General features: G+C 60.2%; 1 protein-coding gene across 2 annotated transcripts; it reads right to left on the reverse strand.

Moving 5' to 3' along the window:
• Positions 1 to 535: 535 nt before the first annotated feature.
• CBARP (CACN subunit beta associated regulatory protein) lies at positions 536 to 26,864 on the reverse strand. Of its 2 annotated transcripts, none has more exons than XM_024101001.3 (10): positions 26,737 to 26,864; positions 17,050 to 17,122; positions 11,784 to 11,929; positions 9,903 to 9,964; positions 9,029 to 9,194; positions 7,945 to 8,119; positions 7,395 to 7,547; positions 6,064 to 6,271; positions 5,228 to 5,411; positions 536 to 3,648 (listed from the first exon to the last, which is right to left on the reverse strand). In XM_024101001.3, exons 2-10 carry the CDS (start codon positions 17,095 to 17,097, stop codon positions 2,520 to 2,522), a joined length of 2,271 nt encoding a protein of 756 aa, XP_023956769.2. In that variant the 5' UTR covers positions 17,098 to 17,122; positions 26,737 to 26,864; the 3' UTR covers positions 536 to 2,519. The 2 variants fall into 2 exon arrangements, with proteins under 2 accessions (XP_023956769.2, XP_005302389.2); XM_005302332.5 differs by lacking the exon at positions 26,737 to 26,864 and adding an exon at positions 17,579 to 17,839.
• Positions 26,865 to 27,324: the final 460 nt, after the last annotated feature.

Raw genomic sequence — 27,324 nt, forward strand, 5'->3', positions numbered from 1 at the left:
GGCTGAAAGGGCCTGGGGTGCTCATCCACTCTGAACCCCAGAGCATAGGCCAGAGTCCTGCTTCTGGCCCAGGAATTTGGGGTTGGACTAAAATGGGTCTTTCGGAAGGCGTCCTCTCCTCGGGTTTAGGGCTAGAGTTGCTGTGCCATCATTCACCCCAGGGCAGTGGGGGATGCCCAGAGCAGAACAGCCCCCTGCCCCCCTTGGTAGGGGGGTAAATGACAACAAGAGCAAATGGATCCTCCAGGCTGGAAAGTTCCAGGGGTCCCAGCCCTGAGGAAGTTGCCCCAGGCAAGACTTCCCCCTCCTTGCTGTCAAAACCTGGCACTTTAGTCCTAGCTAGAATTCCTCTGCCCTGGGAGCCCGTCTGGTGCCCCTCGCGCTGCCCTGGAGGCCACTGGAGCGTGGGCCATGTCATTTACAATAAACTCTGGAAAAACCAATCCCACCCCTGGCCCAACGAGGGGCTGGCCCTGGCCACGTCTGGGGGGCTGAAGGAAGGCGCTTAGGCAATAACAGAGCGCGGCAAACTCTCGACACTTGGTCTTTCTTTATAGGTTTAAAAAGGCTGAGTTGTGGTTTCATGTTAGTGCTTTGGACAGACTCTGCAGAGGAACGACCCGGCCTCTTTGATCGCATGCAAAGGTCGAAGCGCAGCCGGGAACGGGGGTGACGAGAGCACCAAGGTGGGGGGGATACACATGTGGCTGGCGTCTCCCCGCCCTGCCCCGCCCCGCCCCTGCGCTGACCGAGTCTTATGGATAATAAAGCTTTTTGCTTCTCATCCTTTGAGACATGAACAAAACCCAATAAAAAGCTGAACCCGCCCCCCGTGGAGCAGCAAATCCATCCAGTTCTATAAAAATCAATAAATAATAAATAAAACCCATCGCTTTGCTCCCTGGGGGAGATCGGGGGGAGCCAGTTGGGGGCAGGGAGCAGTTCAAGGAGGAGCGGGGGGGGGTTGGCTTTCCAGGTATAAGGTTGTTGGGGGGAGAAGGGGAGTTAGGAGATCTGACTCCCCCTTTGCCCCATCTTACCACCACTTCCTTCCCTCCCCCCCCCCACCCCCTCCCACACCGAGGCATGCTTGATCCAGGCCCCTCTCCCATTTGGGCCCAGTAATTTAGGGAGGGAGAAAGGGGGAGCTGGTTAGTTTTGGGGGGAATGGGGAGCAAGCATTCCCCCCTCCCCCAGGAAGCAGACACATCTGGGATAGGCTCTAGTTCCTGCACCCCCCCTCCCATGGCACTGTGTGGGTATCCGGCCCGCCCTCAATTTGGCACCTGGAGAACGAGATATTTCTAGCAGCAGTTGCTGAAGGGCCTGTCCCATTGGAAGCCTCAGCTTCACTCCCCCTTTCCTCCCCTATGGACCATCACCGCCTGGGCCCCTCTCCAGCTCCATGTGCCCCCTTTCCTGTGGGTCCTAGCACCAGAGCGTCCAGCTTAGAGCCCACGAGCCCTGCCCTGGCTCGAGGTTACCCCAGGGTGGGAGGAGGGAAGTGACTGGCACAAGGGGGGCAGCAGCTTTCCCAGCCCTCAAACTCCCCCCCCCCCCCCCCATGCTTTGCTGCCCCGAGCGACTCCTCCCTCCAGGAGCGATTTCGGAGCTGCCCTCCCCCTCCTTCAGTGTGGACAAAATCAAAAGGAGGGGGAGGCCGCCAGCCCAGGGGTGGCTCTGTTGCCAGCTCCGGGGGGGCTTGGCCCATCTCCCCTCCCAATCCACTCCCAGCACCACGGATCCCAGCCCCGGTCCCTTCTGTGCGAGGACGATTCCGGACAGAGACGTTATTGCTTGTAAAAAATCAGAGAGAGAGAGAGGAGGGTGGGGGGGCATGGGGTGTGCAGGGGAGGGGGCCGTGCCCCAGGATTGGGGGGGGGGTGTCGTATGTGCTACACAGCTCTACGGCGTGAGGTAAGAGTTTGGGGGGTTATTAATACAGGTGCCTTGAAAGGAGTCGCCTGCTTTGGCAAACATTCCTCCCCTCCGTAACAACCCCTTCCGGCTGCCAGGCCTGCCCGGGGGTAGGGGCTGCTTCACCGGGGATCCCCCGCTGGACCCCACCCATGGGGCAGGTGGGTCTGGGAGGATCTGTGCCCCCTGGAACCCACCCACATTGCAGGTGTGTCTGGGTGGATCTGTGCCCCCCAGGACCCTGGGGTGGGTACATCTGGGTGGATCTGTGCCCCCCTGGACCCTGCCCATGTGGCGGGTACCTCTGTACGGATCTGCGCCCCTCAAAGCCCTTGAATGCAGTGGGTACATCCAAGTGGACCCCCCATTCCAGACAAACAGGGCGGGCTGAGCCTGCCCCCCGCCCTGGACCATTCCAAGGTGACGGGAACGTCCGGGCAGAGCCCGATCCCCTCGAACGGGGCACGTCTGTCCAGGCAGATCCGCACCCCCCTGCCACCCTTCGAACGCCCTGAACGTGGTGGCAGTGCCAGCTGTGGAAGGGGTTGAAGCCCTGAAGCCTGACTCAGTGGATGAGCGAGCTCGGTCCGCTCCCCTGCCCCCTAGACGGGGCTGTGGTCGGGAGAGGCCACGGCCACCAGACACTCCGGACTCTCTCTCGATTTTCTCAAGTGCCCGTACAGCCTGTCCTCGAGCCCCCCCATGATCTTGTCCATCAGCTCAGACCCTAGGGGCTGGGGGCCGCAGCCCGGGCCCTGGCCATTGCCAGGGCAGTCTTCGTCATAGGGATCGGAAGCCAGCTTGGGGTCCCCAGCCAGTTCGGACGGCTCCTCCTCTATCACCTGGATCTTGGCGTCGGCGTCAGCCACGGCGGAGCCGTCCCCGGCCTCGCCCGCCTCCTCGGCGCTGACGATGCGGGGCAGAGTGCCGTGGTAGCGGCTGTCCGGTGGGTAGTTGAGGCTGTCTCCCCGGCGCAGCGGGGTCCGGTGGCGCTCCAGGGCGGGTGGGTAGCGCACGCCAGGGTCGCTGTACTGCTTGGAGCGCTGCCACTGTTTGCGCAAGTGAGTGCGGGAGCGGTGCTTGGCGCGCAGGGGCGAGTCGTCAAACTGCGGGTCGTGACGGACGAAGGCGTTGAAGAGGGCGTCCGTCTTCTCGTCGATGCTGTAGTCCCGCCGGGGCAGCGCGTCCCGAGCTGGGAACATCTGCCCATAGGGGGACCAGGCCAGGGGGCTGTGGGGCAGTGGCCCCCCCACCGCCCCCTCTTCCTCCTCCTCTTCCTCGGGCTCATGCCCCTCAAAGCTCTCGAAGATGGTGCCCTTGCGCCCAGCGCTGGTGAAGCAGATGCGCTTCTCTGAGGCCGTCTGGTCCTTGGGGCGCCCGTCCTCACCCGCCCGGCTCGGCGCCTCGATGGAGGCGTAGCCGCTGTCCATCTGCAGCAGCTTGCGTGTGCCCGGCTCTGCTTCCGCACTCTCCTGCCTGGGCCGGCCCCACGGCCGCTCGTCCAGGCCCTCAGCTTCCTCCAGGGAAGAAGGGAAGCCGGGGATGCCGCCCCCGGCCGAGCAGACGCTGTCACCCCCGTCGCTGCGCACGGAGTCCCGGTCGTTGCTCTGCTCGGACGAGGCATACAGCTCCAGGGAGGCCCGCAGGCTCCAGATGTCGTGGTAGATGGTCTGCTGCTCCGTGCTGGGCGCCTCGGGGACACTGCCCCCGCCCGCCTCTGCTGGCTCTAACCTGGGGGCAAAACCCACTAATGTTATAGCACGGGCAGGGCAGAGGGGCTGCCCCGGGAAGCAGCAGACAGGCGTTGGACCAGCATTGGGCTGGCACCAGGGACATTTTCATTTCTTACAATCCAACTGCATGTCCTTGCAACCAGAAATTCCCACGCCTTTTGGTCCCCACACACCCAGCCCCCTTCCTCTCTGCCCCTATCCCCATCTCCCCCACCCCGCCTTCCCCCCTCAGCATCCCCTCCCTCTCTGACCCTGCTGCCCCGTCCAAGCCTAGGCAGAGGATAAAGGTTGCCCTGGGTATCTCTCCAGCTGACCCTGGGGTTTAGGTATAGCAGGAGACAGCCCCAATCCCACGCCTGGGGGCAGGACTGACTCTCCGCTACGCAGCTCCATGTGCCAACATTTACAGCCGGGCAAAGGGAATGACCATCTCTGCCCTGCGTGGCCCTGATGGCACTAAGAGCACCAGGGGGCAGTCACCCTGGAGGGAGGGTGGGTGTCCGGCGCCAGCATCCCTTTCCTTGCCAAGCCCGTTCCCCTGCCCTGCACCCAGCATGACACCTCCCAGGCAGCTGCTGCCCCAGAGCTGTTGAGGAAGAATTCCAGGTCTCCCTGGGTGGACTGGGGGCCTCACCCCAGACCTATGGGGGGGCCTGTCATGGGGCGACTCTGGCGCGACTCTGGCACTTGAAGAAATAAGAGGCCAGTGCACCAGGTGGGCCATGCAAAGGGAGAGACCCAGAGGCAGGCATGGGCAGATGGGAGGAGCACAGCAAAGGGGGAGGTGTCCAGCAGAGGGGCTGGCCTGCTGCAGGATCAGAGCCAGGGGGCTGGCAAGGAGTCATGAGATTGGTCACTCTGAGGGTGATGGGCTGCAGGGAGGGGCGGGGGGCTCTGGAACAAGGGCAGAGAGGAACCAGGCACCGAGCACTGGGGGACTCCCAGGTGTGGGAACCTGGAAGTGATGGCCCTGGAGAGGGTGTGTGGAAAATCATAGAATATTAGGGTTGGAAGGGACCTCAGGAGGTATCTAGTCCAACCGCCTGCTCAAAGCAGGACCAATTCCCAGACAGATTTTTACCCCAGTTCCCTAAATAGCCCCCTGAAGGATTGAACTCACAACCCTGGGTTTAGCAGGCCAATGCTCAAACCACTGAGCTATCCCTCCCCGCCTTTTTGCAGTATCTTCCTCTGTGGGAACTGGGAGAGCGGTTTCACAGTGAGCACTCTCCGGACGATTGTACGTGCCTGTCAATAAAATACGCCCAGGGGTGCAACTTTGCATGGGACAGTGAGAGACTGCGTGCTTGGTACGGCTGAAATGAGGGGAAATGGAGACAGGCGCTCCTGTCATGCCAGAGGGTCCCTGAAGTGGGGGGGGGGGGGGGGGGTAGGAGCGCCCTATGAGAGGGCCCTTCCAAAGGGAAGTGTGAATGGGGGCTGAAATCTCTCTCCGCCTATGACCTGGTTTCCTGGGGGTGGACATTGACATCTGGGAATGAGACCATCCATCCCACCCCCTGGGCTAGTGTCCCCTGCCCCAGCCATCCCTATCCCCTCTATCTACTGAAAAATACCTGCCGAGAGAGGGTGGGGGGCTGGAGGGGGATGGCAGGAAGGGCCCAGCCATGGGGCGGAAGGCTATGTCATCTGTCCGGGCAATGTACTGGATGATGCCTGTCTGATGGGCGTCTCTGTCCTCCTGCTCCATGCTCTCGCTCGCCGCCCGCTGCCTCTGGAACTGACGCCGCTTGGGTGAGCCTGAAAGGCAGGCAAAGGCAAGGGGGAGATGTTAGGGGGGAGCACCAGGAGAGGGGAGGGGCTGGGGGGGTGGAGGCAGAAGCAGGGGGGACGTAATTACAAGGCAAAATGGGCTCTGGGTCATTTTTGCTGCGTTCGTTGGCATTTCCAGGAATCACCTCACTGCTCTAATCCTACAGCCGCCACCCTGAGCACCTCCCGTGGCAAATATGGGGTTCGCGCCCTAGGCATGCTGGGTAACGGACCCCGCCCAGGCTAACCCCTCTGACCCCTCTGGACAGGGCTGATCTCCTGCGGCTTGTTCACTCGCCTTCAGGCATGTGCCAGGGACCCAGCTGGGCTGTGGGATCCACTCCTGACAGCGGAGGTGGCCTTAGACAGAACCACCTGGCCAGTGACCGGGAGCCGTTCCCAGGGGGTGCCAGGGGATGGGAGCTGGGCAGACGGGCGCATGAGGCACAGAAATGAGCACCCCTGACACTGGGACCGCCGGCCCCTGTGGCTGGCAGCCGCGGGGAGAAGCCAAAGGCTCATCGGGGCCCCTGAGTGGCCACTGAGTTTGGATTCAACTGGGTGGGGGGATGGGTGGCCCCTACCACCGGGGTCCAGGACTGACCCTCACTCCCCCGAGGATTGGGCGGGGAGCACCTACCTCTGGTGTCCAGGCTGGACGCCCGCTGGTTGCTCTCAATCTTCCACTTCTTGATCTTGAAGTAGGGGCTGGCGCCCTCGAGGCTGGCGTGACGCCGCAGGCGGGTGAAGAACTGCAGCACGGTGCCCTGGGCAGGGGGTGGGGGGGGCTCCCCGGGTCCGGCGCCGCCCGCTCCGGTGCCTTTCGCACTCCTGGCAGCCCCTTCAAACTGGGAGCGGGGGAAGGGGAGGGACAGAGGGAGGCAGGAGGAGTGACTCCTGGGGGTGAGTGCCACAGAGAGCGATTGGAGGCGACGGGGCGGCAGGGAGCCGTGCACGGCACAGCGGACACGCACAATGCCGGGGCCGCCTGGGCAGCCAGCCGTGAACAATGCCCTCAGAGCTCCCGCCTGCCCCGGCCCGCTCCCGGAGTGCTCTGAGTGCTGGAGTCTCCAACCCCCCACGGGCCTACAAAGGGGAGTGGGAGGCAGAGCCCACTCTGGTCTATTCCCAGCTCCCCTCGGCGCCAGCAAAGGGGTCTTAGCTCACCCTGCTGCAGAGCGAGGGTCCCCCAGTGTGTGTGAGGGGGTCCATACAGGGCCGGCTCCAGGCACCAGCCTGGCAAGCAGGTGCTTGGGGCGGCCACTCCGGAGAGGGGCGGCACATCCAGCTATTCGGCAGCAATTCGGCGGACGGTCTCTCACTTCCGCTCGGAGCGAAGGACCTCCCGCCGAATTGCCGCCGCAGATCGCAATCGCGATCGCCGCTTTTTTTTTTTTTTTGGCTGCTTGGGGCGGCCAAAACCCTGGAGCCGGCCCTGGGTCCATACACTGCGATAAAGACTGGGATGGTCCCACAACCTTCAGGTTGCGGGGGGAGGTCGCTACCCCAACTAATGCCCCTGCCTCCCAAAGACCATCAAAACGCTTAACTCTGTACATAACTCTAGAAATGCAGCCACCTCTGGAGAGGGAGGGGGCCAGGCAGTGCCCAGCACAACAGGCAGGGGGAGGGGGGAGCTGGCCAAGGGCTCCCCCTCACGGTTCCAGAGGGGCGTTGGCTTTTCCTGGGCTGGTCTCCAGCTGGGACAGGGAAGAGCTGAGCCAGCCCTGCCTGGGATCCCCAGCCGAGGGGGGCGGCACCCAATGCTTGGCCTGCTAAGTCATCCCTCCAGGGCACGCTGAGTCTGTGTGGGGTGCAAAGGGGCTGAGAGAGTCCCCACCCCACCACTTCCACCCTCCTGCCCCCACTTCCACCCTCCTGCCCCCACTCCCCCGGCTCCCCCAGCACCCACGGGTGCTGAGATCTCTCTCCCAGTCTGCGGGGGGGGGGGGGGGGAGAGGGGGCACTCACCAAAGGGCTCTCTCCAGAGGAGGAGGAGATGGATGGGCTGGCTTCGGCAAAGCTGGTGTCCACGGTGGAGTTGTAGGTGTCGCCAGGCAGGGCGGAACTGGGGCACATGGCGTGGGCGGTCAGGGCTGTCTGGGGCAGGGTGCCCCCTGGGGGCTGTGGGACAGAGACACAGAGAAACCATTGGGGGGTCAGAGGACAGAACCTGAGGTGGGATTGGGCTGTCTTTTCCTCCAAGGTGCTTCCTACCCCATGCCAGCAGAGGCCATCTCTGCCCCCAGAGCCCCCCTCTCCTGCCCCCACCAGGAGGGGCCCTCACTGCCCCCAGAGCCCCCCTCTTCTGCCCCCCTGGGAGGAGCCCTCACTGCCCCTAGAGCCCCCCTCTCCTGCCCCCCTGGGAGGGGCCCTCACTGCCCCCAGACTCTCCCACTGGGAGGGGCCCTCACTGCCCCCAGAGCCCCCTCTCCTGCCCCCCTGGGAGGGGCCCTCACTGCCTCCAGATCCCCCCTCTCCTGCCCCCCGGGGGCGGGTGCTTGCCCCAGCCCTGGCTCACCTGGAAGATGGCGAGGCCGGGCTTGGGTGGGGGCAGGCGGGGCGACATGGCCAGGCTGTTCTCGCTCGACTCACACTCGTGGATGGTGATGATTCTGAGGGCGGGCGGCGGGACGTGGAGGTGGGTCAGCCGGGCGTTCTTGAGATGGTGGAAATCCCCCTCGGTCAGCGTGTACCTGCCACGGGCACTGGGTGACGGGGAGTCGCCGGAGCCGGCCCCCTGCTCCCAACGCTCCCCTCAGCCCCGGTGCCACACATGCCAGGACGGGTCCAACCCGAGGCGCTCGCCCAGCCTAGTCCCTCATTGGCCCAGCTCCTCAGCCCTGCCCCTCAGAGCGCGTTGTCCCCACGGAGCCGGGGCACAGGCTGGGCCATCCGGCTGGGCGATAGACTGAACCCCACCTTGCAGGGGGCACCGGCTCAGTGCCCACCTGGGGAACCTGCACTTCCTCCCCTGCCCTGCCCCGTACCTCCCCCACACCCTTCCCTCACCCCACCCCTGACCCATAGTCCCCCACCCCCACCCCCTCACCCCAACCCTGACCATATCCCACCCCTTCCACTCCTCCCCTCCCATCCCCCACATACCCTTCCCTCATCCCAACCCTGACCCATACCCCCACACCCTTACCCCAAACCTCACCCATATCCCACCCCTTCCACTCCTCCCCTCCCATCCCCCACATACCCTTCCCTCATCCCAACCCTGACCCATACCCCCACCCCCTTACCCCAAACCTCACCCATATCCCACCCTTCCACTCCACTCCTCCCCTCCCCATCCCATCCCCCCACACCCTTCCCTCACCCCAACCCTGACCCATTCCTCACACCCCTTCCCCCATGCCCATACCCCCACACCCCCTTACCCCAAACCTCACCCATATCCCACCCCTTCCACTCCTCCACATCCCATCCCCCACACCCTTCCCTCACCCCAACCCTGACCCATACCCTCACACCCCCTTCCCCCAAACCTGACCCACCCCTTCCACTCCTCCCCTCCCCCCAGCCTTTACCCCCTCCCTCTCCCCGCTGCACCCCTCTTCCCTCCCCCAGCCTCTCCCCCTCTTCCCCGCCCATACCTCCTCCCCTTCTCTTGGGTCTTCTTGCTCTGCTCGAAGAGCGCGGCCTCGTTGAAGGAGACGCGGCGCCCGGTGGAGGAGCTGGACGAGAGGAAACGCTCCGTCTCCACATCCCGGTAGCTGGAGGCCGACAGGCAGTCTGGGTCGTCCACCTTGATGGTGATCTCTGTGGAGACGGGGGAGGGGAGGTTCAGACCCCATTCACCAGGCAGGGGGGTGGCGGGGGAACCCCCTCTGGTGGGCACAGGGGCCGGCTGGTTCAGTAGCCTCGGGAGGAGGCCAGGCTGGCGGCCCCACGGCTGAGGGGCAGCGAGATGTGGAGAGAGGAGGGGGTGAAGCAGAAGAAGCACAAGCTAGTGCCAACAGTTGGGAGGCTGGTGTGGGACACCTGGGCTGAGATTCGGCAAACTCGCTCCACCCAGGGGAGCTCAAGCAGCCCATGGGCCAGCACACTCAGGTCCCCGCCAGCAGCGCTTGGGCAGGGGGGTGTCGGCAGGGGATATATGTGCCCGGTCCGGCCCCTCCCAGCAGAAGGCACTGCTCCCCCATGGCGGGTATTTAGTGATCGCTCTAGGCAGCTGACTGGGGTGAACAGCCCCCGTGGCTTGGCCTTGGCGTCTGGGCTGCAGGGGGAGGCACGGAGGGCCCCAGTGACTTTAGGATGGCAGCTCCTGGGACTCCCCACACCCCTGTCCTTCAGTGCCATGGGGGCAGCCAAAGCCTCCTACACCACCACCCCCCCGCAGTGAACAGCAAGTATATTTGCACATGATGGGGGTTGAGATGTAGGGAAACGGTTTCCATGACAACACAAAGCCAGCCCTAGCGACCCCATGGGCAGGGCTGGGGCTGGCCGGGCTGGGGGGGCGCTCACCTTGCGGAGGCTGAGAGTCATCCAGGTACGTGGTATTGGTTTTCTCAGGGTCATCACTGGCTCTGCAAAGGGAGGGGGAGAGACAGACGCATGGGGAGGGACAGAGGGAGCAGGGCCCAGAGAGGGGAGGGGGCAAAGGATGGACAGAAAGGAGAGGAGATGGGTTATTCACAGTGTCCCCCACCCCACAAGCCAATGGTGCAAGGGGCTGTTCTAGCCATCACTGCCCCCCTCACATGCACACACAGGCAGGGAGCCAGACACCGGGCCACGGGCCCCATTGGCAGGGGAGTCAGTGCGGTGCAGCACTCGGGCTGGCTTTGCACATTCACAGACTGGTGCACTCAGTACAGCTCCCACGCCAGTCTCTAGGGAACATCCATGCTCCCACACCCATGCCAGTCCATACAGCGCACACCCCAACACCTCTGCTAGTCCATACCACGTGCAAAAACACCACCAGTCGGCACGGTGCACACATACCCCACTGCCAGTCTACACAGCACCCCCAAACTGGTCCACACCAGGCCGTACAGTGTGCTGGTCCGTGCATTGCACACACATTCCGGTCTATATGGCACCCCCACACACACCAGCCCATATGGCACACACATGCACACCATGCTCCGGTCTATACAGTACACACACATTATGTACACATCTCCATGCACAGGGTCTTAGGACTGGATTCTGGAGTCCAGCTGTCCCTGGGAGGGGAGGGGGAAGCTATTCTGGGGCATCTCACTTTGGCATCCCTGGGGGGTCTCTCATCCCAGGAGACAGTGGGAGATTTCAGGCCTTTGCTCAGGGATTTAATCTGTATTAGGAAAACCCGCTTGTCTCTAGGATGGCTGTGGTCCATGGGACCCGGGCTGGCACAGGGCTCGGTGCAGAGCTGTGGACAGGGACTGGGACACGAGGCTCAGGTTGGATGTAGGGAACTGGGGTGCTGGGCTGGGTACAGGGTGCATGCCTGGGGTGCTGGGTCAGGTACAGAGCAGGTTGGGGTGCAGAGCAGAAACGCTGGGGCACCTGGGTTGGGGACTAGATGCAGTGCAGGGGCACGGGTCCCGGATGCCAGGCTGGGCGGACGCGGTGCAGGGGCATGGGTCCCGGATGCCAGGCTGGGCGGACGCGGTGCAGGGGCACGGGTCCCGGATGCCAGGCTGGGCGGACGCGGTGCAGGGGCACGGGTCCCGGATGCTAGGCTGGGCGGACGCAATGCAGGGGCACGGGTCCCGGATGCTAGGCTGGGCGGATGCGGTGCAGGGGCACGGGTCCCGGATGCTAGGCTGGGCGGATGCGGTGCGGGGGCACGGGTCCCGGATGCCAGGCTGGGCGGACGCGGTGCGGGGGCACGGGTCCCGGATGCTAGGCTGGGTGTAAGGGATGAGGGTTGGGGTCAGTGCAGGGGCACAAGGGTGCCAGCTTGGGTGCAGGGATAGGCCCCGGGCTCAATGGACGGCTCAGCACGGGGCTTGGCTTCAAGCCATTGGCAGCTGGGAGAGGTGCTTTCCCCGTCTCTCCAGCTCAGAGGCCAGGGCTGTTTGTCGCTGGGCGAAACGGAGCTGCTAATCAAGGGAATTAAATTCTTCTGCTCCACTGGCGTCTCCGCAGCCATGATGGATCCTGATCAGAAGCCCCTTCGTTCGCACTGTTTTCTGGCAATGCGGTTGCTGAACTCAGATGTTTGGTGCTGGACCAGTCACTATAGAGAAAATGAGACCCCAGCTACTGAGCTCCCAGCTACGCCAGTCCCAGCCTCTCCCACCAGGGGGCACTGTAGGGACCGAGGCAGAAGCTCTGGCCACTCCGACCCAAGCAGACGGGCTCCGGGGGTTGTGGGTGGTGCAGTGCATGGCAGAGCCCCCCCCCCCTTACCTGGAGTGCCTGCGGTCCGTCTGGCAGCACCGGCGGCAGATAATCAGGATCCCGGACAGCAGGACCAGGGTCCCTCCGATGAAGATGGAGAGCAGCACGAGGAGCAGCACATACCCATCTTGCGTGTTCACCTCGCCGGGCACTGTCTGTGGGCAGAGCAGACTGAGCACGGGGCCGGCGCACTCCCACCGGCGGTGCAGGGGCTTTCCCTTGGGCTCAGGCAGGCGCCTCCCCAGTGGCTGCATGGTAAAGGCATTCACAGGCCTGGGGCACGCGAGGATAGCAGGGCCCACGCTCTGACAGCTCCTCGCCCCCCCAAGCTGGGCGGCAGTGGGTCCTCGTGAAACACGCCTGTGGCACGAGCAGATGGCCGTGTGCAAGTGTGTGTGGAAGAGGCTCACGGGGGCAGCTGGGAAGGCAGAGCAGAGGCCCATCTCTGACAGCGTCCAGTCCTTGCTGGCCGTGCATGGGCCATTCTGCATTGAGCTGCTCACTGAAGGCGTCTCTTCTTCCCCCAGGGGCTTAGAGGTTTATCCCCCCCACACTCGGAAAGCTGATGCTCCTGCATTGGGAGAAGCCCAGTTTGCTCCACCACCTTCCCCCCAGACCCTGGCATGTTTGCTCCATAGAGCGATGGCTGCGATTTCCCAGGGGGCTCATCCACTGATCCCTGCTCCCAGGTGCCAGTGTCTCCCCCTGGCTGCAGCCAGGACACTCCTAGGGAACAGTGACTCCTGCCTGGCCGAAGTCTCACCCCAGCCACGATCCTGGGAGCATTCACTTGACCTGACTTCACCCCAATGATCCCTACTGACCTCCCTTCACCCCTTGGTCCCCATGTGCCCTCCTGGGAACAGAGTCTGGCTGGGATGAGATTCCCTCCCATAGCCTCTGGGCCCTAGCCAAGGACATGCATGCACTGAGGGCAGGCAGCATGCAGTGGGGTGGGGAGGGGCACAGTGGGCGGAAAGGCTAGAACTCAGCTGTCCCGACTCCCAGCCCCCTGCTGTAACCACTAGATCACACTCTCCCTGCAGAGCCAGAGCGGGGAATAGAACCCAGGAGTCCTGCATCCCAGACCGAGGCCATTAACCCTTAATCCAAACCCAGGGGGCAGGGGGACACTGGGGCTTCCCCCTTTGGACTTCCCCCAGTTTAGCCCATCCCTGCTGCGTGGATCAGTTGGGGCTTCTTTCACTGGATGGAAGTGACAGCTGTGGGGGGGTGGGAAAAGGGGGAGCACTGGGGCTGTCAGGGGAGGTGAGGCCGAGGGGGCGGGGGAGAGGAACATAACATTAAATTGGTCAGGTGACAGGGGAGCCTTTGCCATGGCAACGCATCGTGATGTCAGGAGGAAACCAAAGTCACGTGACTATTTTTTAATTCAGCTGGAAAATGGGATGATAACCAGCCAGAGAGAGAACCCGAGCTGCATGCCCCCGGGAGCCACTCCTCTGGGCCGAGGGGAGGCCGGGGGGGACCGGTAACTGAATCCCAGTGCTCTCAGCCACAGACTGCAGCGCAGCTGAGGGTGACCCTGGCTAATCCTGTTCTGTTTCCTACCCTCACATTTGAGGGTTTCGCTGCTGCCCGGGGGGGCTCTGAGCAAGCTGGGCCAGGCGTAGCTTGAAATCAGCTGCCCTGGTGCAAGGGAGAATCTTGGGGGTACCAGGAATCACACATGGTATGGGGGAGGGGACCCCGGCCTCCTGCCCAGCCAGTCTGATGCTCCAGCCCCTGCCCTGGCAGAGACGGACAAAGGCATGATGGGATATTCATCCCATCTATCCATCCACCCCACCCTTCCCTCACACACCCATCTGTGTATCTATCCATCCCTCCTCACACACCCATCTGTGTATCCATCCACCCCTTCTTTCCCCAACACACCCATCTGTATATCCATCCCTCTACCTCCACACACACCCATCTGTGTATCCATGCACCACTCCCTCCTGCCACACACCCATCGATCCATCCATCCCCACACATACCTACCCCTCCCTCTGTCCATTCCTCCCCCCCACATACCCATTCCTCCTTCCCTCGGTCTGTCCTCCCACCTACCCACCCCCCCTCCCTCGGTCCGTCCCTCCCCCACATACCCATCTGTGTATCCATCCACCCCTTCTTTCCCCAACACACCCATCTGTATATCCATCCACCCCACCCTTCCCTCACACACCCATCTGTGTATCTATCCATCCCTCCCCACACACCCATCTGTGTATCCATGCACCACTCCCTCCTGCCACACACCCATCGATCCATCCATCCATCCCCACACATACCCACCCCTCCCTCTGTCCGTTCCTCCCCCCACATACCCATTCCTCCTTCCCTCGGTCTGTCCTCCCACCTACCCACCCCCCCTCCCTCGGTCCGTCCCTCCCCCACATACCCATCTGTGTATCCATCCACCCCTTCTTTCCCCAACACACCCATCTGTATATCCATCCCTCTACCCCCACACACACCCATCTGTGTATCTATCCATCCCTCCCCACACACCCATCTGTGTATCTATCCATCCCTCCCCACACACCCATCTGTGTATCCATGCACCACTCCCTCCTGCCACACACCCATCCATCCATCCATCCCCACACATACCCACCCCTCCCTCTGTCCGTTCCTCCCCCCCACATACCCATTCCTCCTTCCCTCGGTCTGTCCTCCCACATACCCACCCCTCCCTCCCTCGGTCCATCCCTCCCCCACATACCCATCTGTGTATCCATCCACCCCTTCTTTCCCCAACACACCCATCTGTATATCCATCCCTCTACCCCCACACACACTTATTTGTGTATCCATCCATCTCCCCACATCCCCACCCCTCCCTCCCTCAGTCTGTCCCTCCCCCAGCATACCCACCCGTCGCGATACACCCGCATCTATCTAGCTAAGCTCTAGGAACCCATCTGGGCCCAGCCCTCCTCCGTGGCTCCTGCAGAGTCATCTCCCCAGGGCCCAGCATGAAGGTGGATGACTCACGGACTTTGCTTGTGAGCTCTTAAACTCCCTACTGCAGTCACTGAGCAGATGTCCACTGCGGAGTGGGTGGCCGCTGCTGCGGCTCCCCTTGTGTCTTACGGCCTCCGGCTCCCTCTCCCACTCGCCTGGCCCTGGGTATCTTCACCCCCATCATCTCTCTCTCCTGTGCCTTGGCTCCACTGTTTCACTCCTCCCCCTGAGTCTCTCTGTCACTGGCAGAGTCTGGCCTCTCCTCCCTCTCTCCCAGGACAGCCAGTGACCCCAGTACCACGCGCCACCCGCCTCCCAGTCTGGCTACACGAATTCTTCCTGCCCTGGAAATACCCGCTCGCAGGTGGCACTCTGTGCTGGGCGGGAGCTGCTGTGTGACATGACACAGGCAGCCAACTGGCTTTCTCGGGCTTGCTCTGATGTCATGGCAGGGGAGTGCCCAATACCCTGGGGGGTGGGCTAGCCCTGGGGTGGGAGGGGTGGAAAAACCCCAGGGGCCTCCGGCTGGATACAGAACATTGAAGCCGCCCCCAAGATCTGAGCAGGGGCCGGATTCCAGCATAAGCTGGAATAGCCCCCTCGTCTGGAGACCCCTGGCTGCTCCCTCGACTAACACTCACGGAAGACAGGCTCTGCTCTCAGCTACGTCAGGGTGACTCCGGAGTGACCCCACTAAAATCATCGGAGCCAAACTGGATTTACTCTGGTCAAAGACCAGGATCTGGTCCCCGTGAGCACAGACTGATTATTAGCAGCAGAGCAGGTGTAGAACGCCCGATGTGGGGTGTTTCCATTCGCGGCGTGACTTTATAACCCAGCAGAGCTGACAAAACCAGGCACAGAATCAATCCCTCCCTTGATCCCAGCCTCAGGGGTCTGTAAAACATCGGGGTGGCATGCCCGGTCCTTCATCAGAGCGATGACCGACGTAGCCCAGGATGGAAGGTAGAAGGCCCAGCCCTGCAGTCCTTGCACTAGCAATGTCCATTGATTGTGGGATGTACCTGGGTGAGGTACTGCGGGGTAGGGGTGGGGGGCTTTAAGCTTATTTTCCTCTTTACCTAAGCACCAGGTCATGGTGCAAATGAGACTAACAGGAGGTACCAGAAGCAGGTATAGATTGCCCCAGCTTGGTGCTATCCTCATACAGGGTAGGAAGGAAGGATGATGTCTCTAGCCTCTGTTTGTCAGAAGCTGGGAATGAGCGACAGCGGATAGATCACTTGATGATTCCCTGTTCTGTTCATTCCCTCTGGGGCACCCGGGATCGGCCACTGACAGAAGACAGGGTACTGGGCTAGATGGACCTTTGGTCTGACCCAATATGGCCGTTCTTATGAGGCCAAATCCGGGCCTTGGTATAGTTGGGGGAGTTCTGCTATTAGGTTCTATGGATAGAGGGACATGGGAACTGCACCTGGCTAGCCAGACGGACAGAATCCCACCTCTTGGCCACTTCCATCTGGTAGGACAGTACCCCGGGCATCACAGAAAGGCCCTCACTTCCCATAATGCACTAGGCCTATTGTGACAATGTTGCATGTGGAGGGGTTAAAGGGATTCCTGACCCCTGTGGTCAAATGCCCATCCAAGGCCCTGGAGCATGAACTTTGATGGTCATTCGGTGGCTTAGCTGCTGATGTCCGTATCCATCACCAAGTGACCGGCCGGAGTGTGTGACTCGCTGACCCCCAGAGGAAGGGCTGTGTCTATCACGGATGGGGAAGCTCTGTTAAATGACCTGTCCCTTTCCCCCCACCCCACCCCCAAAGAATAATATCGACAGGTACCAAAGCTCCCAGACCTGCTGCTTCCCCTGGCCTTTTCCCTCCCACTGCTCTCAGACCCACACCCTGAGCAGCCGGCCCCACATCCCGCCGGCCGGAACAGCAAGGGAGTGATTCTGAGCAGCAGGTGCGGCTCATGGGAGACAGGTGCTGCGGGATAATCTGCTGGGATGCCCACGGGGAGATCTGTCTCCCCCCATTCCCGAGAACAAGGGGAAGATCCCCTCCAGCTTCCCGAGCAGAACAGCTTCCCAGGAGGTGCCGGGGAGGGGAAGACTTAGCTAAGCCAGGGGCTCTGGCCGTCCTGCCCCCCAGGTATGGCATGGATCTCAAACAGCCTCAAACCTGGGTCTCCTGCCTGGGAAGGAGGCAGGTGCAAAGCCTCACATGGGGACCCCAGTGCAAGGGGGGACAAGGGGCCCGAGGGCAAGGGGCCAGGAGTGATGTGGGGAATCCAGCTCCCCCCCACCCCACCCCCTTGGGGCACGTACCGTTGTGCTCTCGGTCGTGTTGTCCCAGGCAGTCAAGTCATTGCTCATGGTCTGTCCCAGCTGGAAAATCCTCCTGGGAGTCGGGAAGAGCAAGAGGCAAAAATGACACCCCGGGAACAAAAGAATGAAAATCCCGCACGTGGAGGCGAGAAGTGAAGGGGACGCGCTGGGGCTGGGCTGGGCAGGTCCGTCCCCGCCTCGCTCCGGATCTGATCCCGGTTCGCCGCCCCCCGTTCACACGGGCTGGGGCGGCAGCACCAATCGCGGGTGGGCTCGGATGCTGCCTGTGTCCAGCCCCCGCCCCATCGCAACACCGTCTCCTCCCTTCCCTGCACTTCCTCTCGGCTAATGCCTGCCCAGGTAAATCGAATTAGAAAAGGGAGGCAGAATCGGATCCAAGGCGGATCGTCCGGAGGCTGGTAGGAGTCAGGGGGCTCCTAACACTGGGGTGTGATGGGGTCGGTTCCCCGCCCCCCCCCCCGTCCCCTTTCTCACTCTGGTTCCCTCCCCACCCCCCAGTTCCTCTTGCCTGCTCCAGTCCGCCGGGGGCTTCGCTCATCCTCTGCCCGGCAGGGAAGCCGCCAGCCCCTGTGCTCTGAAGGCTGGTGCGGCGCAGACACCGGCTCCCCCTCGCCGTCCCCTCCCCACGCGGCTCCATGAGCTCACCCGCCCACCCAGCCGCTGCAAGCCGAGAGCCCTGACTCGAGCCCACGCGTGAAAGTGACTCGGGGCGGCGGGTGCTCCCAGCTCAGATCGCTGGCCAGGGCGTGTGGCACCCGCCCCGGGGCTCGTGGGGAGGGGTTAACCCGGGCCCTAGGGCGAGGCCGGGGGGCTGGGCTGGCACGGTGCTCGGTTAGAGAGGGGGAGTGTCTGGGCTGGGGGGAGGCTACAGAGACAGCTTGATGGGGTCAAGCCAGAGAGAGATGGGGTGGATGAGTAGAGACGGAGGGAGGAATGGATGGTGTATAGATGGGGATGGGGATGAGAGGGTGGGGGACATATGGGGATGAATGGATCTGGGGAAAGCGGCCCCCACTGACCCATTCACTGCCTCCCACTCTGCCCCGGCTCCTCCCCGGGAGCAATCCGCCCTGTGGAGGGAGAGGAGCTGCAGCATCTCACGGGTGAGTCCCCAGGACACCTCAGCAGTTCCTTTAGCCACTCTCACTCACTGGTCCTGGGGCCACCTTTTCCCTTTTGGGTTGGGAGCTAGACGTGCCATGGATAGCAGGTGGGTGGGGCCACACGCCCCTCCCAGGGCGGGAGTAGAACCCAGGAGTCCTGACACAGCCCCCTGCGCTAACCACTAGACCCCATGGCCTCCTCTCCTTTGTATGGGGCATACCAAGTTTCCCAGTTCTCTTTCACGCTCCATCCTCACATTGTCCCTGCTCCACGCACACAAACAGTAGCCTCCACACCCCAGGCGTGGATGATCAAAGGTTAAGATGAGTCACATGGTGATAGGGTGACCAGACAGCAAATGTGAAAAATCAGGACAGGGGGTGGGGAGTAATAGGAGCCTATATAAGAAAAAGACCGAAAAATCCAGACTGTCCCTATAAAATCAGGACATCTGGTCATCCTACATGGTGAGGTCACCTCCTTATGCACACACAGCAACACACGCCAACACAAACTCCCTCTCCGACCTTGTCCGCACTTGGCTTTTTGCTCCCCAATCAGCCTCCATTCCAGTTGCGACGGCACCAGCCTTGGGAGGAGCCCTCCAGTAGACAAGGTGCCAGCATTTGAAACACCCCGGCCTGGTGCATGAAGCCCCACCAGCTGCCCCCAGAGCCCTCTGTTCAGTAGGGGTCCCCCCAATGCTACCACGAGCAAAGCTGAAACGGCGGGTGATTGTAGAACCACTCCGGCCATCGTCAGCGGCTCAGAAAGGAAAGAAATGGATGGCTCAGGGTACTGGTGATGGTCCATGGAGATTTAATTCTCAGGCGTCCTGGTTTACAGCCACCCCGGCTCAGCAAGGGTGGCAGTGTAAGGGAAAGGCATTCAGGGGGCCCAGCTAGGAGAGGAAAACTGTCTGTGTGCTTCAGGTACTGGCTTGGAACTTAGGCGGGACTGGGTTTGATTCCCACCGGTTCTGCGTGATCGTGGGAGAGTCACTGAATCTCTCTGGGCCTTAGCTGCCGTCCTGTAAAATGAGCCCTTTGTCTAGACGCTATCTGTGTGTACAGCACCTAACACAATTGGGTCTCCTTGCTTTCACTGCCCTAGCTGTCACCGCGGTGAGGTTCACAGGCAGTGTTTTAGCCACCACCCCACGGGCCTCTCCCAAGCCTGCATCCAACGTTAAGGAAGAACATTGCAGCTAATTGCTGGGGGGTGACTTCTGAAGAGAACCAGACAACATTTCAGAAGGGAGAGGGGCACTGTAGCTTTCACGGCTGCCACCTGACTGTGATCTTGTCAGTTCTCATAAGCTAAGTAGAATCAGGCCTGTTCAGATCTGGAAGAGGAGACCTGTAGAGGAGAAACACAGTAGCCTCTTCTCCTGCTGTAGCTTGTAATTGTCAGTGGATGTTGCTTGTATCCTAGAGCGGAGCAGAGGAAGGGAGTGGTGGGAGTGACTCAGTGCCAATAAGCCGTGCCCTTCTTTGAGTCAATGGGATATTGGTGCCCTCTTTAGGATCAGATTGGAAACTAAGATGTCTTGATTGCTCAGGGTCATTAAAGACTTGCTGGTGCTTTCCACAAGCACAGGGGTGAGAGAACCTGGCTCCGTGGTTGCAATTACATTCTGCTTCCTTAGTTCCTTGAAAGCGGATGTATAGTGTTGCTGTGTGCTGTTAACGTTCTACCCCAGAGCGGGCTGCATTTCAGTGCACAAGCGGAGCCTGGCCCTGTTAAACTCCTGAGCATGCTGCAAAGTTAATTTTATCTCTGGGATATTTGGCAGGTATGGTGGGGGTGGGACTTGAGGGGGGTATTTAGATGCTTGATGGGAGGCAGGGATTGAATTGGATTTTGAGTGTTAAAATACAGACATCTGTACCTGAGCCTTCCTCCCTAGAGAGAACTGTCTTCTAACAATCAGCGCAGGCTTGGAACTCCCTCTCCCTGGGGCCACGGGTCTGTTTCGTCAGCCACGTGGCCTGTTGCCAGGCACAGGAGTTTTCAAACCACAGGGAGTTCTTCCCCCATCTCTGCTCTCCTCTGGTGACGGTTGGGGCTATTTGAAAATCCATTTGAAATCAGATCAGGAATAAAATATTCATCGAGCAGCTGGTACTGTTTCCCCTCACATCTTTCGTATGTCCTGTCTGCCGGGACGGACTCTCTCTGAATGTCTGTGAAGCACCTGGGACAACAGGGTTCCCCTTTTGGATGGGTCTCCATGTGCTACTGTCATACAAATAGTAACAGTTAAAGAGGCAGATCTCTGATTTCAGGTAGAGCCGGATTGGGATTCTCAGCCACAGAGGCCTTTACCTCCCCTAGGACGACTCCATCATTGTACAGATATTTAGGAACAGCTGGGCCAGCTAGGCTGTGGTGATGTCCCACGGACAATCCTGGATATTTCAGAAGGAGTTATGCACCTATTTGTGTACCACTATGAGCAACAGGGGGGGAAAGGCCTCCCCAACCCAATGTCAGTATCTGTCTCTGCTACTTATCTGGTCTTTATTACTATCACACCTGTGCATTTTCCCCATCTCTAATGTACCTTCCCAACCCCTCACGAGGTAGGGCGGTGTTATTATCCTCATTGTACAGATGGGGAAACTGAGGCAAAGAGAGGCTATGAGACTTGTCCAGGGTCACGCGCGGCGTCTGTGGCAGAGCCAAGAATTGAACTGGGCTTCCCACTGCTCTAGCCACTGGACCAACCTTTCTTCCACCAGCTGCTCAGGGGGTGGGGTGAGAGAAGGGGCTGGGTCTTTCCCATCTGCCTCCCTCCCCCCTCCCCCCATGCGTGGATGAGACCACTCATCCTGGAAGGGGGAGCATGCAGGAGGGGTGCCCATAAAGGTGGCAGCAGCTTAGCGAGTTAAACAGCACCACTCTCTTAGCCAAGTGGTGCCACCAGCCAGGCACTTACTAGCCAGCGATGGGCCATCCTGGGGGTGGCTGCTGTGCACCTCTGAGCCTCTTGAGTCCAGCCCCAGTGCAGGAGGCCCCAGATCAGGGAGCTGCTCCTTCTGCCCCATCCCTGCCTGGAGATGCACCCTGAGCCTAGCCAAGCAAGGTCCTCCCCTGCCCCCAGGAGGGAGATCCCAGCTGCCTCCCACTCCCAGCTCTGAAAGCTGCTTCGAACTGCCCGGATCATCATCCTGGTCAGTGCCAGGAGCTTCCAAGGGCCGGGTGGAGGGCTTGTGCCAGTGGGAGCATCCGCTCACTGTGCCCCTTTGGCCATACTCCCTTGGTGCCCCCAGCACAGGGCTCTAGATTCTTGGGGGAGGGGCTGGCTGCCCTCCCATCCAACCCTTGGCTCCAGTCAACTTAGTATTGAGCGGGGTCGGAGAGATTTGGGCTTTCAGGTTGTGCTGGAGAATAAGATTCCCACCCACCCCCTGACTCCCCAAAACCCTGGGGTCCCCAGCAAAAGGGGAAAGAGAAGGGACTGGAAAGAAAGGAAGAGAGCAGAATGGAGGGAGAGGGCAGGTTGTGGTGGAGACAGCAAAGCCAGCCCTGTGGAGCATGCTAGGACCGGGCCTCCCTGCCTCAACTGGCCTGAGGTCACCCATGCCCAGGGCATCTTGAGCTGGTGCCAAACTCCCACCCCAATCCTAGTAGCAGCTGGGTCTGGGCTGGCCTGCCCCCCGCTCCTCCATGCAAGGGGGCAGCTGGGGAAGGGCCTGGGGGCTGTGGTGACCAGGGAGCTGAAGGCAGATGGGAAGAATGTCAGGCCTGTTTCCCCCCCATCATGGAGGAATTTTGTCTCCATGGTGACAGAAAGGGGGAACAAGGCCGCCATTGTCTTGGCCCGGACGCTGTAAGGAGACAGGTTCCTGGGCTGGCGCCGCCCGGGAGATGTTTGGCCCCAGATGAAAGGGGCCCGGGCGGGGGGCGTGGCAAGAGGCCGCTTCACACTCTTGCAAGTGGAAACCCAGGCTTCAGTCGACGCCGCCTGCTGCAGGGGCCGGGGGGGAGAAAGGACGAGCTGGTGGGGCAAGAAGGGCGGAGCCTGGGGCTGGGCTGGGCCCACCATGCCTTAGTGAGCGAATGGCTGCTGCCCCCCTACCAGCTGGGCTCTGGGGAACCCAAGGTGGGTGGGGATCCTCAGAGACACTCCAGCGTGCGGTATGGCTGGACCCCAGTGCCATGTGGATGATACATAAAACAGGCTCTGGCCATCTCCTTCTCACTGTATGTGTTTAACAAGCACATCACCAGGGCATTGGGGCATCAAAGCGACTTTCCCCCCCCCCCCCCCAACACACAGATTGCTGTGGCTGCATGGACAGCCCTCAGCCTGAAGCAGGGCAGGTTGCCAAGACGGGCTGCAAGGTGGGGCAGGGGATACGTTGCCTGTCTGGAAGCCCTGGGGCTGAGCAAACCCCAAGTCCCTCCAGCATATCCCCTCTCCGTGCAGAGGGCTAGATGGAGCTGCAGGAATGTGAGGAGGAGGAGGGGATAGGAGGAATGAAGGAATCTGGCAATGATAAGCAAGGAGCCCTGGTGCTTACTGACTGGAAGGGTTCTTGGTTTCCTGTGGCTGGCAAGGTTGGGGTATATTTGGCGCCAGGCTCGCTCTGCAAACTGCCATCAGCTCTGAGCTTCCATGAAGACAGCACCAGGGCCCAGCACCCCTCTTTCAAAGGGGGCCTCGCCCCAAGGCTCTGGCCACTCGTGGTAACTAAATATCCCTCCCCATGCTTCTTGAGCGTTAACGACAGCACCCTGCTTAAATCCTACTCCTCTCAGTCCCGCTCTGGGCAGACCCAGGATCCTTCGGATAGAGGATCTTCCAGTTCCTGACCCAAACTGCTGTGGAGTCACGTTGGCCATTAACGCCCAGCCTGAATCTGGCTGTCTAGAATTCCAGCCAAGGATCCAGTATCTCTTATCTGGCAGTGGCTCTCAAAGCGCTTTACGAAGGTCGTCAGTATCGCTACGCCCATTTTACAGGTGGGGAAACTGAGGCACGGAGCGGGCCTGTGACTTGCCCAAGGTTACCCAACTGGCCAGTGGCAGAGCCCATGACTCCAGCCTTTTGGTTGTTCCTATAGAGCTGAGGCCAGCTGGTGAGAGATGGGGCGGATTGAGCACGGAGAGAAAGCTGTGGCTCCGGTGCTGGACTAAGACTCTGGAGATGTGGGCTCAGTTCCTACCCTGTACACTTGTGGGAAAGTCACTTACTGGCTCCATGCCTCAGTTTCCCCACCTATGAAACGGGGATAATTCTGTCTAGTCTATTGAGCTTGTCAGTTCTTAAGGGCAGGGACTATTGCAAAACATTGTCTGTACAGCACCTAGCCACAGTTAGAGGCTACCATCGTGCAGATGATAATAATCCCACACTGGGGCCTTCATACACACCCACCATCTCTCTCCAAGGCCAGCCCAGGTTTTGATAAACAGAAGTAAACATGCCATGGTGGGCTGCATCTGCCGTGGGAGCATCCTGCCAGCCAGGCAGCCGGCGCTGTTTGATTCCTTACAATCCGCCCCCGCCAGCACCTTGGACGGCTTCCTCTGCCGGCCTACAAAAACCCGTTACGCGCACAAAGGGCCGTGTATGCACCAAGCCAGCTGCCAGCTCAGTTGGGCTCTCTGGGGACTGCATGGCCTCTGGGGTCTGGTTTCCAAGAGGCCATGGGTGGCGCAAACCCGAACTCCCCATCATCTTCAGGGGAGCATCAGTGCTGCGTGTATGAGACTGGTCTCCAGACCCAGGCCAATCCCCAGCAACGGGGCTTCAGAGGAGAGATGCAAGGCCAGTGAGTTTGGGGTCTGCTTGTCATGGGTGGATCTATCCACCTACCTACTCCTGTAGCCTGGACAGCTCAGTGCTCATGCACCCCGTACCTCCATTGTAATGGGATCAAAAGGGGCCACAACTCATATCCCGAAGCTCCCCATGTCTGGCAGCAGGGGGGGCACTTCATAGCCTGCCCTCCTTCAGCAATGGGGCCAGAAGGGAGGCCTGTACCAGCCTCAGGGAACTAACACCCCCTATGAGGTAGGTGTGGGGAGCTGGTTCACCTGTCCAGTCTGCCTCTGAGACCGTACTGGTGAGGGTGGAAGATTCCTCACTTCCTGTCCAGAGGCATCACACGCTCGCGGGGGTGTGAAATAACCTCAACCATGGACAGATCAAAGGGAGGAGCAAAGTCACAGACATGCAAATGCGCACACACTCATACCCACGTACACACCTTCATGCTAGGAGGCTGATCCTGCCAGCTCTGAGCCACTATGCGCCACCAGCCATGATGCAACCGGGGTTGCTTGGTCTGGTAGGAGAGCTGTGTGCAAGGGGTTCCCAGCAGAGCAGTTCAGGGCTTAAGAGGAGCAAAATTCCTTCCTGAGAACGTGAGCATGGATGTAGGCAGAGGAGGGGATGTGTAAAGGAGGAGTGTGTGTGCGCCTGTGGACACGTGTGTGTGGTGTGAGTGACAGGCAGTAAAGGGACATAACATGCATGCGTGTCTGTGTGTAAGCATGTGTATGGTGTGTCTATAATATGCATGCATACTAAATGTAATATGCAGGCAGATCTGTGTGTGTCCCTCTGAGTGTATTGTGTTAATGTGTGTAACATGAATGTGGAACTGTGTCTGTGGCCTTCAGTGCATACTGTGAGATTGTGTGTGTCATATGCATGCAGATCTGTGTGTGTGTGTGTGTAGTGACTCTGCGTATCGTGTGTGATATGCATGCAGATCTGTGTGTGTGTGTGTAGTGACTCTGCGTATTGTGTGTGATATGCATGCAGATCTGTGTGCATATGTCCCTCTGTGTCTGCACCTGAGTATGTATTCCTCTGTGTGCGGGTTTCTCTCTGTGTTAGCAAATGAATCCAACACATACAAATCTGTGTTCGTATTTTTTTTTTAACATTCTGATTCCTGATAGGTTTTTACTTGACATTTCGTTTTTCTCTCCAGCTGGGAGAGAAAGAATCGAGGTCAGCTGACAGGGTGAATATAGGCGAAGACGTATTTGCCGGTTTTTTTTTTTGTTTGAACCAGACCAAAATAACCGAGTACGCTAATAAGGAAAGGGGTGGACAGACGCCGGTCACAGACCATTACAAATAATATGCTGCCATTAGCGTCATGGCCAAAAAAGAAAGCGATCTCTCCTCCCTGGGGAGAGGGTTCAGAAATAGCATCTCGCTCAGAGCGGGGAAGGGGGGCTGAGAGCCATTGAACCAAACTGAAAACCCTGGCTAGGATGAAAACCACGTCAAGCCGGGGGAGGGGGGGGGGCAGCCCCCCTAGTTCCAGCACCTACGTTCAGCCGACTCCCTGCTCCGCGGCTTCCTCTGTACCCATGATTTCAGCGGATAGTTAAACAGCCTCTCGCCAGATGTCAAAAATCAATCGCGAGATGCTGGGGCGGGGGGGGGGGGGGGGCTGCCTTCTTGCTGCACAGGGTCTCCTTTCACAGAGGGAATTTTTGAAAGCCAGGCAGCTTCCCACCCCTCCCGGCTCGCCCCAGCCCCAGCAGGACCCCTGGAGGGTTTTTCTCCCCCCCACACACAAAAGCGATCGACTCCCATCTCTCTCTCTCACCCACACACACGGAAGTGACTGCATCACCCACGCAGAGGACCAGTAGTAATACAATCAGCCGATCAGAATCTTAATCCATTAATTCTGCCAGCCATGCGCTATCTTTTCACTGGGGCTTGGAGGGGTTTTTTTTCTTTTCTTTTAATGTACTAGTATAAGGGATGTCTCGCCAGCTGCCTGTGAGGATGATGAAGATGATGATGATGGCGGGTCGGTCGTGGTGTCACTAAACACTTCTGCATCTGGGTCTGGTCCCTCGGGCCGAGGGGTGAAACCCCCCCAGAGCGAACTCGCCCTGCAGCATGCAGACCAAACAGACACAGCCGGGTCTCCGCGGCACCTTCGCCCCCGGCTGCTCTGTCTCGCCCCCTCTTTAAGCTGGCACAAGCCGCGTTGCTCCCTGTCCACCCCGGCTCCCTCGGGATCTTTTCCCATCGCGGTCACCCGGGATCTTCCCAAACTGCTCTGCCCGGCGGTGGGCGAGAAAGCCCGTCCTGAGCGTTGTGAGTCAGTTTCACCTGCTCGTGTGCACGGAAATCGGGTTCATGCGCTGAGTCCGGTCAGCATCGCTCGGACGGGGGCGAGCCAGCCCCCTCCCCCCTTTTAGGGTCACCCTCGAGTCCAAACAAGCTTTTAAAAACAAGGCGATCGCCAGAAGGAATGGCATGCAGCCCCCCCCCCCCCCACACACACACACCCTCCCTCTGTAAACAACATTTCTGCCTGGTTACTCCCCCCACCCCCCGCACAAGAAGGCATGCAATTCCTCAGCCAGACACCTGATCCGTGCAAGAGAGGACCCTGCTGCCTTCCCATTTGTTTAAACTCTGTTTCGTCCACGGAAAGCGCCCGATGGTTGAAAGAGAGAGAGAGAAAATCACAGTCTTGAGGCATCGCTGTTTGCAAAGAGGCGACAACCACCTCAGCTTTGACCGCGGGTCGGAATCACGGCTGGGGGACGGGGTAGGGAGGCACTCACCTAATTGCAATTCATGGGCTCCATATACGGGGAAAACCAATGAGCTCCCAACGATCCCCAGCACCTTAATTTTGATTTAAAAGCCAGAGGATTTATGAATGAAACGGGTTCCACCCACCTCTGAGCAGGGGAGGGGGGGGAGAGTCACGTGATGGAACGCTCATACAACAGCAGCGGGAGGGTGAAGGAGGGGGGATGCTGAAAGCATTGCACATCATGGGGGGGGGAGGAGAAAATTATATAAAAGACACCCCCCCCCCCATTATGTAGCGCAACCGTTTTGCAAAAGAACCTGCCTAGAATAATGGATGTTCTGCCTCTCCCCTCACAATCCCGGCTGCCCAGCTGTATAAACCATGGTCCTCCTCTCTCCCTCACCCCAGCATGACTCCACTCCAAGGGAGGCCCAGGGTACGTCTACACTACAAAAAACCACCCCATGATAGCGAGTCTCAGAGCCGGGGGCATCTGACTCTGGCTTGTGGGGTTGGGGATTCCCACGGGAGCCCCCCTTCCCCACCCCCTTGCTGGGTTTTAGAGCCTGGAGTGCAAGCAGGACCGTCTACACCGCTATTCTTAGTCCTGTCA

Source organism: Chrysemys picta, chromosome 25 (assembly GCF_011386835.1).
Source record: "Chrysemys picta bellii isolate R12L10 chromosome 25, ASM1138683v2, whole genome shotgun sequence".
NCBI classification, from domain to species: Eukaryota; Metazoa; Chordata; order Testudines; family Emydidae; genus Chrysemys; species Chrysemys picta.

What these genes read in the sequence shown, in the direction of transcription:
- CBARP (XM_024101001.3), bottom strand. Translation starts at nt 17,097, where the DNA reads ATGAGCAATGACTTGACTGCCTGGGACAACACGACCGAGAGCACAACG. An exon ending in CCTCTGGAGAGAGCCCTTTG is followed by an intron (nt 6,272 to 7,394) that starts GTGAGTGCCCCC and finishes CCCCGCTCCCAG; the next exon opens with TTTGAAGGGGCTGCCAGGAG. An exon ending in CCCCCACCCTCTCTCGGCAG is followed by an intron (nt 3,649 to 5,227) that starts GTATTTTTCAGT and finishes TTTTGCCCCCAG; the next exon opens with GTTAGAGCCAGCAGAGGCGG.